The 15239-nt window shown below is 42.0% G+C and overlaps 1 protein-coding gene across 4 annotated transcripts in view; it reads left to right on the top strand.

Moving 5' to 3' along the window:
* nsmfb (NMDA receptor synaptonuclear signaling and neuronal migration factor b) overlaps window positions 1–15239 on the top strand; it is a 47500-nt gene that overhangs the window by 4944 nt on the left and 27317 nt on the right. For all 4 annotated transcript variants that reach the window (XM_047592648.1, XM_047592650.1, XM_047592649.1 and 1 more), the window contains exons 2-5: window positions 8887–8948; window positions 10210–10980; window positions 11205–11277; window positions 12845–12850. In XM_047592648.1, coding sequence (XP_047448604.1) covers window positions 8887–8948; window positions 10210–10980; window positions 11205–11277; window positions 12845–12850 — 912 coding nt within the window. The remainder of the gene's footprint in view (window positions 1–8886; window positions 8949–10209; window positions 10981–11204; window positions 11278–12844; window positions 12851–15239) is intronic.

Raw genomic sequence — 15239 nt, forward strand, 5'->3', positions numbered from 1 at the left:
GGTGCTTTAAATGGCTTTACTTTCTTGTATGGGAAGCAGTTCAGAGTTTTAGGGAGACTGTTCCAGAAGTTTCAATTTAACCAGATGTCTTCCTTTGTGCATTCACATTCTGCAGCACAACGCTGCCACTGCCAGCAAAGAGACACAGATCAGGATACTTTTTTTTAATAATTATTTTGGGGTTATTTTTATTCCTTTGTTGTTGCATAGCTGACAGTAGGGAAGAGTATGTGACAGGAAATGAAGGGAAAGCAACGGGGAGTGATTTGGAACAAAGACGGATGCAAAAAGAGGATGTTACTGGTCATGGTATGGAGGTATAAGATTGCTGGATACTTCTAATGGAACATAGCACATGTCTGATTTTACAGGCAGATGAAGATAGTTCGTCGGCCTGTTGTCCCTCCACCACCTCCTCAGGAGATGAACGTTTGACAGTACATTTGATCCTGCTGCTGCCGATGTTGAAGCCTGAGTTGTGGTGGATTGAGGTTGACGTTCCATCAGCATTTACATACTACTGATGTTTTACATCTGATCTGAATTTCTAGTGAGGACAGTATTAGAGGTTGGGGTCGTGGATCCATGCACAGATGTGGTATAGGGGTGTGACAAAAGCTGCAACTTTGCATTGTCTGGAACATTGAACACTTGAGTCACCGCTGAGTGTCTGTCAATCGCTTAGAATGTCATCAACTGGAGGTTGAGGTATATATACCTCTGCAATGGGTGAGTAATATTGGTGGATTCATCAATGTAACGTCCAAGAAAGAACATTTACAATATGTCAGTGAACATTAACAGACATATTTGTTGAACGTACTACAAATTTCTAGAATTGTTACTGTCAGTGAAAGCACACCATCCTTTCAACAAAGAATTTAAACCATTATGACCTATGACTGAGTCACTGGGGTGGAGATGCCTAAGGCAGCGAGTTGTCATTCAGGTTTCCCAGCCTTGGTCATGATGTACCTGATTCTGCCGGTCAAATGTCTGACATCATGCAGCATGCAGGTTTTCAGACCGCAGAAATAGGTCGTAGATGGCTGCCACTTTCCATCTGCTTTGTGAACGGTCATAAGTCATTGTTCATCCTTAGTGACCTTAAACACCCAGAAGGAATTGCAATCTCAGTGAATATACTGATGGTTCCTGAACTGTAATGAATCTAGTAATTACGGTCATGCTTTCATAAATATCTAATTAAAGAGCAGCAGCCAAATGGAAATGCATAGCGAGTAGATAAAGCACGTTTCTACTGTTTTCTTTAAAACCAAGAATTTGGAAGTACTCGTATTTTGTATGCAGGTGTGAATGTTCCATATAGGGGGTTTGGGAGCATCTTAAAAATTGAGTCGTGACACAATTGGGTAGAATGAAATGGAGAATGAGTTTTGATAAGCACAAAACTCATAACCCGCCAGTCCTCCAGAGAAATATATTATGGTCATTTAGTGCTAAAGGGGCGCTAAACCTCTTACCTGGTGCCCCTTTAATAAAAGCCAATATGAACCCAGTATGTCAACAGACCAACAGAACAGTCTCACTCTAGCTGAACCTGAGACTGCTCCTGTTTTGGCTATTGTCCTGCCTTGCGTCTCTTTAATGCAATGGTTTACACTTGCTCTTTCTCCCCCCTCCAGCGTGTATTGATGAACCCACATTGGCCTCTTGGGAGTTATGGGTAATTGCCTGACTCATGACCTTCCTTGTCGGTGGAGTGTAGCGAAGCAAGTGTCTCTTAATGAAGTCATCAGCTCTATACCAGGCAACCAGCCTTCCCAGTGTGCATTGTACAGGCTGATACGCAGCTACAGTGTGAACAATGACACCAAGAGAGAACCATGAACACAGGCCAGGCTAAAGTTGCATAAATCTAAAGTAGGACACAGAATCTGTGCCACAGCTGCCTTTGTTTGTTTGCCTCTGCTTTCCTTTTAAGTAATCAGTTAATCAGCAGATTCTACACAGATCAGTTGTTCAAATCAGATGTTATTGTAGATTCAGAGATTAGTGCTGCAGAATCTAATTAATATTTAAATAGATAGCGACAATTGATACAGAAGATGTAGGTCTGCTTCTAGTAGTGGCATTGGGTGAAGAGTATTGGAAACTGAGGAAAAGTCTAAAAGCAACAGTGAGACCTGAAGAAGTAAGTTAAAATTGCAGTCCTTTCTTCATTTGCTCTTGAGACCAAGTCAGCAAAATTGAACACATCTGAATTCCAATCTTTTCCGTCTAAGGATTTTGCTGAGCTATTTCATGGGAAATTAGCACTTTAAAATTATAGTACAAAAGGAAATGAGGCCCATTTTTCACTTCACTCATGATCACAAGGCTTTCACTTTATTTCCCTCACTAATATCTTTGAGCTTGACAGCGTCACTGACTCAGACGTTTTAAATTGTTTCCTTGAATGATAAAATGGAGACCTATAACCTCCAGGTAAGCGAGATGTAACGTATGTAATGTACTTGATGTCCATTATAGTTCTGTAAAGAACCTGCACAGACAGTATATACAGCTGAACTCATGCAATATGATGACTCACAGATGAGGCAAAGAACATGGATGTCTTCTAATGATTCATGTCACAGTCTGGGATGTATTATGTGAGACCTAAACATTCTCATAAAATTCTCATAGTTAACAAGCTGAATTTGGGAGAAATGTTAAAGATCTGAGTGACTTTGATAAGAACCACCTGGTTCCCAAACAGTTAAACACGCTTTATGCCTGTGCAGAACGTCACATCGTGACACATAGTTACATGTCAGGGGAGGTGCACATCAGGCTGAGGCGGTCTGCGTAGGGCCATAAAGTTTCTGACTGCCGTGACGGCATCAATTGATGCAGCAGTACAAATTTAGGGGTAGCCATAAAGCATAACGCTGCTGGAGAGTGTGTTGACACCTGAATGACCACCAGTGTATTATACAGGTTTCTGTAACCTTTATGAGGCTTTTATCCTTTACTCAACTCTTTTCTTCCCTTCTTCTAATTTCACATTAAATTCCACTTTCCTCTTTACACTCCTGATCATTACCAGTCCAGAGGGTGAAATGAGTTTGATTCAGTAACATGGCTATAATGATGGCCTGTTAATGACTGAAGCAGGTAGGTGAGCGGTGAAATGGCCGGCAGTCCTCTCACTGATCTGAGTAATTATGATCCGTTATCGCTGATCACCTCCCAGCCAGGGGATGGAGCATGGAGGGCACAGCAGGTTCAACTCTTTGACAAACCCCCTCAGACGTCTGGAGCTGGTTGTGGAGGCTGAACTCTTCATAGGGTCTGTCACCGTGAAACAAAGTCACAGAGTACGTGATAATACAGGCGCACTTTAAGAAAATAGCTGCTGCACTGGCTACTACAATATTGCTTTGAGGATGAATTTTGGCTGATATTGTCTTTTTATTGAATATCAGCCCATCAGTGTCAACTGCTTATAGAATGATTGATGGTTCTGCCTGAATGCAGAAAGAAAACTGTGGAGAAAAAACTCATCATCAAGTTTAGTTGTCTTCACACATTCCAGTAGCACATTCATCTGCTGAATAATTATTTTCTTTTTTCTTGATTCTTTGAAATGTAAGTGTGTGAACTTCAATACATACACAGTAAAGTGAGGCGGCGTTGCAGTGCACCATTTATTATGCATATTGTACATCGATGACGTGCAATATGAAAAGGTTATTGATTGTAGTCGAGAGATGTTACTCATCTGTTAAGTGAAATAAAGTAAATTAATAGAGGCAGGTGCAGTGGACTGTGAAGAATTGTAATTGCTTATTTATATGCATTATAATTAATTATTGGTATTTACACTAGCTGGAGATCTAAATAGCTTTCAAAAAAAAAGTTTCAAAATGTAATCTACCCACTGGCTTTATTCTTTTGTTATACATGGCAGGAAGTACACACAAAACTAAATGTACATGTCAGTGAATTCATCAAAGTATGAGCCTTAAAAAAGCTAGCAAACTGTGTTTTTTGTGTTATAATTCCATAACCATACAAAGCAGAACTGACCACCATTGCTTTCAGACTGAAGGACTAGTTTGGTGATATAGTCTAGACCAGAACTGGGCATTTTATGGCCCGCGGGCCACATACGGCCCTTTGTGCATCCCTGTCTGGCCCGCGGTGTGTCAGTCATAAGCAAATAAACAAGTATTTATGCTGTCCATGCAATACAATTGTTTTCCTTTTATTTTGAAAAGTCATTATGTATTATTTACGTCATGGCACTGTTATAATCTGCGTTGGTTAATTCTTCGAAAAGAATGATTGAAAGGCAAAGTTTCCAACATTCCAATGCGTTATATTCAAAACTACAGATCCATTGTGTTTTATTTTCCTTTTCGACCTACACCAAAATTCATAAACTTAAATAAATATTTACAGAATATTGTTATACTTATGATTACCAGTAGCAGCTTATCAACATATATAATTTACTTCTTTTTACAATGGGAGAAAATTAATATTGAGCAGAAGCAATATGTGGCCCCCTGTAGAAATTAATTGCCCAGCCCTGGTCTAGACTAAGTTGCTGGGCTAGCTAGTGAGCTAACCCCCAGGACATGCTAGAGCTAGAGGCTTGTTCACTGGTATGCACAAAAAACCCTGAAAACGCTGCACTCGGTCACACGAAGACAAAGCAAAACCACTCAGACTGGCAAACTGTATCCTTGTATATGGGCCACTGAAGCTCCTCTCTGCAGCTTTCATTACTGTGCCATTTGATGTAAATGCTTCCCCAGGCGTCTCTAAGCATTGCCATTCCTCATATAAGGTATGCAGTCTTCTCATTCCCTGATGCATGACGACAAGGAGGAAGGAGTAGCCTTGCATATGACCAGCTCCTGAGAGCGTAATATCATCTCATTTCTGGATCATCTGTCTCTTGACTGTCACCCGCCTCCACTCCCCATCCGATACTCTTTCCTTACCTATTGCTCCCTTCTTCACACTACTTCCCACTCTCTCCTTACATTGTATTTCAGACTTCTACACACATTTCTCTTGTCACTGCATTTCTCTCTCCTCCTCTTTCTCTGGCTCACATGGCTAAAAAGCTGCAGTAGTTGCAACGGCTGCGTTGGGACCCAACAATACAGACTGTCATGTATAATTCATGCGGATAAAACACACGCAAGTGTAATATGTTTTGTGTTTCAGACTGCAAGGGTAAAAAAAAACACATTATATATATATATATGTGTGTGTATATGAATGCATTTAAAATGTGAGGTGACTGCTGTGATAACGCTTATCAGATAACCACTTTGGCCTGAGGAGCATGTCTAGCCTTTGCTCTGGCTGTGAAGGAACCTAAGAGCTGGAGGGAAATATGCATGGATGTGCGGGTATTTGTGCCGTTATCCTTCTATCCTTCCATCTTTTAATCACACGAAGAGATGGATAAATAAGGGATGTTCTCACTGAACATATATTGTACAGATTTTATCTGAGTATAACAGCAATAGTGAAGAATAATGAACGCTTCATTATTTGTTGCACAAGACAGAAGGAGAGCAGCGTATATCGGTGTGACAAGCCCAAGCGCTGTCCAAAGAACAGGATTTTTTTTTCAAGTGAAAATCTGACTGTGTGGTAGCACTTACCTCAAACAAACTCCCTCATGCAATAACGTGCAACCATCATTCTAGCATACAGCGCTAGTGGGATTATACAGTAGTTGTCAGTCACATGTGCAGCATTGGTCCTTAGTTAAACAGAGATGTACTATGCTGCTTCATTAGAGCAACTGAAGAGCTTAAAATGTGCTAACATAGTAAAGTTATTCCTGTAAAGGTCAATCCACATGAAAGGAAAGTTCAAGGATGGTCGAGCCAGTAGTCTGGACCGTAAAGATGCAGTGTTTCATACAGTACTTGCTTTCATGTGGACGCTCAGAGGCCTCGGGAGACGATGGTTTAAAACATCATCATTTTATGGGAGTCGTTACGATGAACGATCTGTGAACTGTGGATGAAAGAATTTCCTCCTTTTATAACTTTAGGGAACATCCATGCACTGCTGACCAATAGCACACTGTTTTGACTGTTCTGAACTTTAGAGGAACTTTGGAGGGAATTTAAGGGAATCATCTTGGCTTATTTCAGATGCAATGGCTTCTTCCAATGGACTGTAAAGTACATTACAAGATATTGATAAGAATGAGTCGGTAACGCAGTTATGAGAAACAATTCACCAAACTATTACCAATGTGACACCAGAGTGTGGGACGACACACTTCAAAGACTACCACTGACATACAGTATGTGCATATATGTGAATGGAAATAACTTTCAAAAGAGGAAACTGGAAGAGTGGCTGTTAGCTGGGAAGTTAGGAAGAGTCATGAACCGTCAGATATCAGGCTTATCACTTAACCTTTGAAATATCTGTGCATTTGAATGTTCAGATTAGATTAAGATGTAAAACTGAGAAATCTTTGTTTCTGAACTTTTGTTCACGTCCCTTTCTTTTGTCATACTGGTTCTCTGATCAGCCGGAGAGATCTCTCTCACTGACACACTCTGCTGACACTTCAACATGGTGACTCGGCTGGAAGGCTGATGATGGGTCCAACAAGAGTCACAGCAGTGTAAGACATCCCACAATTACCAGGGCCTGACACTGAAAAACTACCAAATGTAAACGTGCTAAGAGTGCTTTAAGTTGAGAGCTGTATTGATAGAGTAGCGCTAAGATGTAGTTGGCTGGCTAGGGCTGTAAAGTTTAGCTAAGCAAGCCAAGAAATTAGTCACCAAGTCACTATTTTAAAAAGCCTACCAGCCATCTACATCAGTTTGATACAGCGCAGAGCTTGTTATACAACGGGTAAGACTGATGAATGCACTTGCAGGTTACGTGCGTAAGTTATGGCGTCTGTGTGCTGCATTTCTCTAAAAGAGCCTTCACAAGTTACAAATTAAATAAATAATAGACATTTAACACTAAATACTTAAGAGCATGTGGAGGTAGATTTCAACAGTACAAATAAGCATGTTTGGTAAGCCACATGGAACAGGGCAACAATGAAACTCCTACACATATTTCAGTGTTAACATCTGTTTTTTAGGCAGCGTGATAAAGATGAGAAATGAGGTGTGCATGGAGACAAGTACATACATCAGAGATGCTTTTTCTTCCTCGTGTCCTCCCTTCTCTTCCTCCTCCTCCTCCTTCTCCTCCTCCCCCTTCATCCAGGCAGGGAGGGGAGTTTTCATGGGGAGCGGCGAAGCTGCTGCACGTGCCGCTTCATATTTAATTACTTAGAGTGTCGTAGCAGGAAGGCATGTAGGCTACAGCACCAACACGGCAATTCCATTTCAACCCCCAAGAGACGTTAGCTCTGTGTGCAAGACATATGTGTGTGTTTGTGTGTCGTCTTTTTTATTGTGCTTGCTGTTCCACATGCGCAGTCTGAAGATGTGTGTGTGTGTGTGTGTGTGTGTGTGTGTGTGTGTGTTTGTGTTTGTGTGTGTGCGTGTGTGTGTATCTGTGTGTGCAGATGGCAGGAATGCCAGGTCGGTGTGAGTGGGAGGAGAGTGATTAGAGGCTGCACTGTTTCCCCATAGGTGTGCTTGTGTGTGGCCTATATCTTACAACGTGTATTGTTGGTATGTGGGTGTTTCAGAAAGAGGAATTTGTATCAGACTGTTAAACAAACTGTTTCACACCATAGTACAACTGCTGATTTTGCTTGTGCCAGTTACAGTGAGCAGTGAAGTCACTTGTAGGAGGATAGTTTCAATGCAAATATGAATTAGCTGAAGTTGAAGTTGAGGTGAATACTGGGCTTGAATAAAGGAGACTCACAGCAGTTTCATGGGTCCACTTCAGGTGACAGAGATGACCAGGCTGTAAGAGTCAAAGCAATGCTTCTGCTCTACCAGCACACAAGACGGATGTTTTTTCCTTTTTTTCAAAGTATATTCTAGTTCCATCAATAAATGATTGTCCTGACTAATCGTCTCACTTAGTGTTCAAAGGTCACCATATATAATGCCATATTAAAGGTTACGGAAATGTCAATTGACGCCATTGTGGAGGCTTTTCTGCCTTCACAATCACAGATATTGAACTAATCTTGAGCTAATCACAGTTATTCAAAGCTGTCCTCCCAGTCAGAGGGAGTACACTGAGTTGCTGTTGCCAGGACTGTGCAGTTTCACAGGATCCATACACGGCCCTGTAGCACTGCAGCGTACATGCCATTTCATGTCCACCAGTACTGCTGATGAATACACTCAGTGTTGTGTAAGGTCCTTTGGACAAACTAAAATCCTATTAATTTCTCTGTTTTAGTCCAAAAAGGGATCATTTTCTGTTTCACTAATGTAGAGACACTTGTCTGCCGCCCTGCCTGGAGAACTGAAGAGGTTTAAAACGCCAGAGAGGACATTATGTTTTATGTACGAGAGAGAGTCTGCCACATAGACGATGTGCATACCATGCCAGTTCCTCTGCGTTTCTGCCAGCACATTTATAACATGTGTACATGGCTGAATTTATTTCCTGGCACATGCAATGACACAGCCCTTATGGGGTCTATCAGCTGTGCAGGGGAGGAAAGCAGTAGCTTCCAAGCTGTTTTTCTGTCCTCTGTGTAGGAGCGGACTGTAAGCAGGGTGAGAGACGACTGTTATATATATGGATGAGACTGAATAAAATCAATAAAATCTCCTCATACAAACTGCTGTTGGTGTAATCTACTTTGCACTGAAGAGACCTTAGAGAAAAAAAAACTCCCTGACAGGCTGCTTATGTGGAGAGAAAATGTTGGTTTGTGAGTCACCTCTGTGTTTGACAGCAGCAGTTGGACGTTGGAGCTCAAGGCTAACTTTTGCACTTGTTGTGTCTCTACAGAGCAGCCCGCGCATTCGGGGAATACCTGTCCAATACCAATCCAGAGAACCGCAACGGAGCAGGTAAGCAACACACACAGTCTTAAGCAGTCAACCACATGGCAGTGACAAATTCTGCTCTGTTTACCTCAAAATATGTGTGTAGCTTTATCCATGACACAGTGCACTCCCACACTCTATTTTCCAGGCTACGATACGCCTCTTTTTATGAATGTCAAAATGACTGTTGCACAGTTCAATAGCTGATGATTCATTATTCTTCCATGTCTGAACTAATTGAATGCTCAATTTACAATTTCTACTGGAATATTGAGTTTAAACAAGGAGTGTTGGGCAGACAGGGGAGTGCATTTTAAATTTATTCATTCTGAAAATGTACTCTAAGCCCATAATATACACCAATTAGCCACAAACATTAAAACCATTGACAGGAGACGTAACTAACATTGACAACCTGTGAGAATTCAGTGGTCTGCTGGGACCCAGCATTCACATGGATGTTCATGTACCACCCACCTGGACCAGACACCCCCACCCTATAGCAATGACACTCCTTGAATACAGCAGCCATCCCCAACAGGATGCAGCCTGACACACACACACAAAAACAGTTTAGAAACAACTCTAAAAACATGAAGAACAGCACAAGGTGTTGATCTGGCCTCCAAATTCACCCGATCCCAAACTGATCAAGTATCTGTGGGATTCACTGGACCAAGCCTGATCCACAGTCTGGTTGACTTTGGTGATGTTTGATGTTTCAATCCAAGCATTTAGCCAGCAAAAAACACAGAGGGTAAACTTTGCCTTCTGTTCTGTCTGTATCACTCTGCAACAAGCACTTCCATACTTGTTTTTTCACAGCACAGACAGCACGACAAAGACAATCTCATTCCCATGAGCTAACACTTATTTACAAGCCTTCAGCAGTGCAGCTGCTTGCTCTGTGAGAAGGTGCCTCCATCCTCCATGACACTACAGGAACACTGGGCTGTTGTTTTTGCTGAACACCGTCATGTACTGTACCAGCTCATCTATTTCCACATCTTTCATCATTGCTCTCCCTGCTCTATTCCTTCACTTTTTTTTCTCGTCCTCCCAAAAGCTTTTCTGGCTTGCAAATGTTTACTATTTGGCTGCCAGAGCCACAAATCCCAGAGAGATACAAACAGTCTTCCTTTTTGTTTTGTTTTTTACAGATTTATCTGAAATGTATCAACAAGAGCTGTATAAATGTATAAATGACAGACAACATGATTTATTTGTAACCTGCTTTGACTTTTTTATTTTACATTCTGCATCCTCTCTCCCTCTCTCTCTCCAGATCATCTATTGTCTGATACTTTTCCTGGACAGGACTGCGACTCTCCAGACGTCAGCCGCTTGCATAACAACAATCTGCCACCACAGAGCCGCTGTTTGCCTGTAGCTAAGCCCAACCACTCCAACCAGTCCAATCCCAGTTCTCACCCACAGTCTCAGACTCAGGTCAACACCCTCCAAGCTCCGGCACCCCAGGGCCCCTCCAAACGCCGACTCTCTGTCGAGCGCAGCCTCTCCACAGAGGACCCACCAGGTGTTAAGGGCCCAGAAGGGAGCGTTGTTGTGAAGCCGGCCAGGGTGTATACAATCACCAGGGAAGGAGGGATGACCCTGGGGGGCCGTGGAAGTGAGGAGAGTCTGGAGCTAGAGGTGCTGAAGGGCTCCAGGGAGCAGCCTCTTTCCCAGGCCCCCGTCGCTGCCAACCACAGCGTGTCCTGCACCAGCCAGCCGTCGGCCTCAGCTACCCGGGGCAGCCACCACCGCAGCAGTCATCACCGCAGCAACCATCACCATGCCCACCAGAATCACGGAGGCCCACCCTCGTCGTCTCAACCACTGCAGAGCTCGGAGAGCGCCAGCAACATCCGGGACTGGGGGATGAGGAGAGGGGGATCACGGGAAGACAACACCCCAGACTGTGTTGGCTGCATTCGGGCTCCGTGTCAAAGCCAGCGCTCCCTGGACCTGGATACGTCTCCACGGGATGGAGGGAAGCAACGCAAGAAACTGGAGAGGATGTACAGCGAGGATAGAACATCTACTGATGACAGGGGTAAAGAAAGATCAATGAGAAAATGGATAATACAGGACATTTTCACATGACTAACAGGAATGAGAGCTAAATTTATTTTTTAAGTGAATGAAACAAGGCGCAACCCGTTCACCCTCAGATGGTTCACTTCACACTCTCTAGCCTCCTCCGCTAACTATAAGGCATGTGTTTGAATGCTCCGCTCGCTGACACCACGCCTTCCTTTTTGTTTTCTGTGTTTGCAGAGGACAATCCTAATAGCTGGTTCCCCAAAGAGAATATGTTCAGCTTTCAGACAGCCACCACCACCATGCAGGCGTGAGTATGGCATGGAAATCCGCCTTCACTCCCACTCTGCGCATCACAGCGTCTTACTACACCGCCACCGTTTTGGCAAGATACGGCCCAGCCTGTTCCTTCCAAGACTTGCAAATGTACCATTCTGCTAGTCTTAATGAGCTTCACACATTTCTCACTGGGTGGTTTCACCTGGACATTAAGTCGCTTCTATATATATTTTTTATATATATAAATAAAATGGCAATAGTTGCCAGCTGTCCATTTCTAATGTTTACCTTATGGGTTCCTTTATGGAAGTCAGTGGTTGCTAATATTCAGAACATTATTCCTGTTACTTTAAACTGTAATCAAGTTTTACTTTTGGTTAAACACTGTATATATTACAGACGGAGATATTACAGACCCAACTTTCCACCACAAAAAATGTGAAGGCGGGAGACTTGGTCTAGTTTAGGCCTAAATGTGTGTGTGCTGATCACACTTTAATCAAAAAAAATGCCTGTATTAATTTTGACAGCCTTGATTATAAGATATTATAAAATTAATATATGAGTAAAACACATTCATGTCTGAAAATGCATAATGCCCAATATTTAAAGGATATATCCAATTTTAGATAGTTAACGTTAGTGTTGTAAGCATGACACTGCCATAATGATAATGAAATCAGTGAAATCACTTCAAAAACATTTTGCTCCTTTTTTCCCCAAATTTGAATTTATCAGTATGAAGACCTGAACCTCGATAAAACCTCTCTACCACTACTGTGTGAACTCTGGTCATGTCGAGACATCACTTTGGACAGAGAAACAACACCCATCAGTTTTCCCAGCTAGAGTCAAACTAATTCATACTAGGACCTTGGAACCAGCTCCTTGTGCCTCCAGTCTTCGTGACGGGTTAATTATCACCTATCACCCTGATCTCGTAATTATAACTCTTAAATAGACAATGCTCACCCACTACAATCTTTCTCTTCTCCTCCACCACCGCTCCTACGCTCCGTCGTCTCTATCCATATGTCAGCATCTCCACTCCCTTTTTCCATCTGTCTCCATCTGCTATTGTCCCTATTAGGGTCAGACTGATATATGGGTCTGACTCTGTGATTAAAATGGCAGGCTAATCAGTGTCTTTCACCTCTAACATGATGGTCGTGTTGCAGTTTGATGGATGCCACATTCTCCGTAGAACTGACCAAACCATTAGTCTTTGGGTGATCCGTGATATGAACGGATTCTAATGAGAAGTTATGATCAGATTTAAACGTACATACTGTACATGCATTATCATTATGCAACCTCTGCTTATCCTCACTTCTTTTAATGTCCATGTTCTAATTAGATCTTTGCCCTTGCACGTTAGTTAGGATTTTTTTTTATTCAAGGTGAGTATTTTGTTCTATTTTTTTATATATTTATATTGTTTGTTGCCTCCTCTTCTGACACTGGGGACTGTAACATAAAGCTGTTTCTGATATATGTGTTTGTGGATTATTCTTCTAGCCCTGTTGCTAACTTCTCTCTCATTTTTGTCTCCTCTCCTTCCTTTACATGTGTGCCGGCTTTCCACACCACAACTATAGAATATCGTGAGTAGCTCTTGCCAACGCCCCCACTGTTCTTTCTTGTCGCTCCTCCTTTTTCCCTCTCTCTGTCTGTTAAGTAACATTTCTTCAACCTTTTTCCTTGTGTGGCTTTGTGCTATGCGGTCTGCTGTGTCTTTAACCCCTCCACCTCAGTGTCTGCTGGTCTTTGAAGGTATAGATGCAGTCAATAGTGAGCTGAAACACAAGGAGGTCACTGTATAGCAGGAATGAAATGAGAATCAGCAATGGTGAAATCACAGAGCATTCACGAGTTGCACCAAGATGCCTACACAAAGGGTTGGATATATTAGGCAGAAACTGAACATTTTGTCCTCAAAGTTGTTAGAAGCAGGAACAATTGAAAAAAGATTAGAGTGACTTTGACAAGGGCGAAAATTGGATGGAAGGGATGAAGAAATGGGATGGAAGTGGTCTACTTCAATGGGACAATGCCACAAAACAAAAAATTGTTCAAGAATGGTTAGATGGAGCACAACAGCGAGTTGTGTGTTCACTCCAGATCTCAGTACAATCAATCATCTGTGAGATGTGCTGGACAAACAAGTCTGATTAAGGATCTACTGCTAACGGCAGACACCACAGCATGCCTTCAGAGGTCCATTCCCCGATGGGTCAGTGTTGTTTTAGTGTCAGTGTGTGGACTTATTGAGTTTTACCCAGGTAGTTATAATGTTATGGTTGATTTGTGTCCATAACAGTATGTTGGCCTAAAACCTAAAGCCATTAGCTTATGCAACCATACTGAAGTTAAAGAAATGCATTGCTGGAAGCAAAGTGTTTTTTTTATTGTGGTTAAACTTAAGAGTAGACACATGTCAAGCTGATGAATAGGCCATCTAAGAATATGTTCGTTCACGTTCAGTATCTAGCATTAGTCCAGCATTTGAAAGCTAAGTGCAATCTGAACTGTAACTATTTAAAATCACTAGCTCTGTGATGTACAATATTATTGTCTTAATAATTTAGAGATGGAGGTGAATGATTTAGACAGTGAATGGGAAAGTTAAGCTTTATTTTATTTTTCTTCTGTTATAATAACTTGTAGCTAATGTGTGGTAATTCTCTGCGTGATGGTGTCTGATAGTTACACTCAGGTTTACTCTGTGTCTTTTAGACTGTCGCAGTTGGACAGATTGTACTGGTGTTGTTGATCATTTCTTTCTCCGGTTAGTGAATTGCTTTATAATTTATGGCTGCAGACAGTGTGCTCAGAAAGTTAGTTAATGCGCTCAGATGATGGCAACCGATTAATTCCTACAAAAGTTACTCAGTGGCTGAGTTTGTAAGCTATAGCTCCTGGCTGTGGGACTGCATTGTTATGTCCTGATATATTTATTAGTATTGGTACATGTGTCATGTTTAATATTTTTTAGACCAGCACATAAGCCCAGACTTGAATCTACAGGAAATACTGTTAATGCAGTTTAAAATACAAGTGCTAGGTTTGTCATCCTAATAGTTCAGCTCTACCACAGAGTATAATCAAATGTGGTGCTGTTGTTAGCCTGTTACAAAAAGTTGGTACCAGCCTACAACTATGACGTTTCCTCTTTTTGCTACAGTTTGGTAGAATTTGGTGGAAATGTGCTGTATTGTGTTATAGCTGATAAGAGGAATAGGGCTGTTAGCTTTCAGAGTTGTTTGTGAAGCCAGATGGTGGAAGGAGAGACACACTGAAGGAAGAGTCACTTCCAGCAGCATGTTTTTTTTTTTTTTTTTTAAAGAAAAGGGAACAGAAAGTGACAGACTCTATGAGGGGACGGAGGGAATGTAACAGCCTTGCACAGGCACAGCTATGAAGGCTTTTGGGTAATAACCACTGTACAGACTGTAGCGACTGCAGCGCATTGTTTTGCCGCCCCGGAGCTCATCGGCTGTCTGTTTGTCCGTCATTCAAAAACCAGACCGAAGGACGCGACTCCATTTCTGACATACGCTGTCACAGATGATTCTCATTGTGTGTGACATCCTGTCAGAGCCATTACTGTCCCCTCTCGGGAAGGCGTAGCCATGTCGACCAACTTACTGGACAGGATGTGAAATAATCATCAAACAAAACAGAAAACACACAGAAAAACATTACTTTAAAATCCATATCTTAATGCCATACATTAAAAACTCATATATGTTCATTATAACCAGATTGAAAATAATATTTTACTGTATGACAGAGTAGGCAGACAGGATGTGCAGTTTCTTGGTTACTCCCTCAGTGTCTCTTCTTGTAGACCCCTCTCTTGCATCGTGGTCTTAGTGTGTGTGTGTTTGTGAAAATATCCACACTGTCTTCCACCTTTGGTAGATAAAACACCTCTGTGCTGTTAACCCTAACCACTCGACCAAACTAACCAAACCCTAACTAACATTAAAG

This window comes from Mugil cephalus, chromosome 8, assembly GCF_022458985.1.
Source record: "Mugil cephalus isolate CIBA_MC_2020 chromosome 8, CIBA_Mcephalus_1.1, whole genome shotgun sequence".
NCBI classification, from domain to species: Eukaryota; Metazoa; Chordata; class Actinopteri; order Mugiliformes; family Mugilidae; genus Mugil; species Mugil cephalus.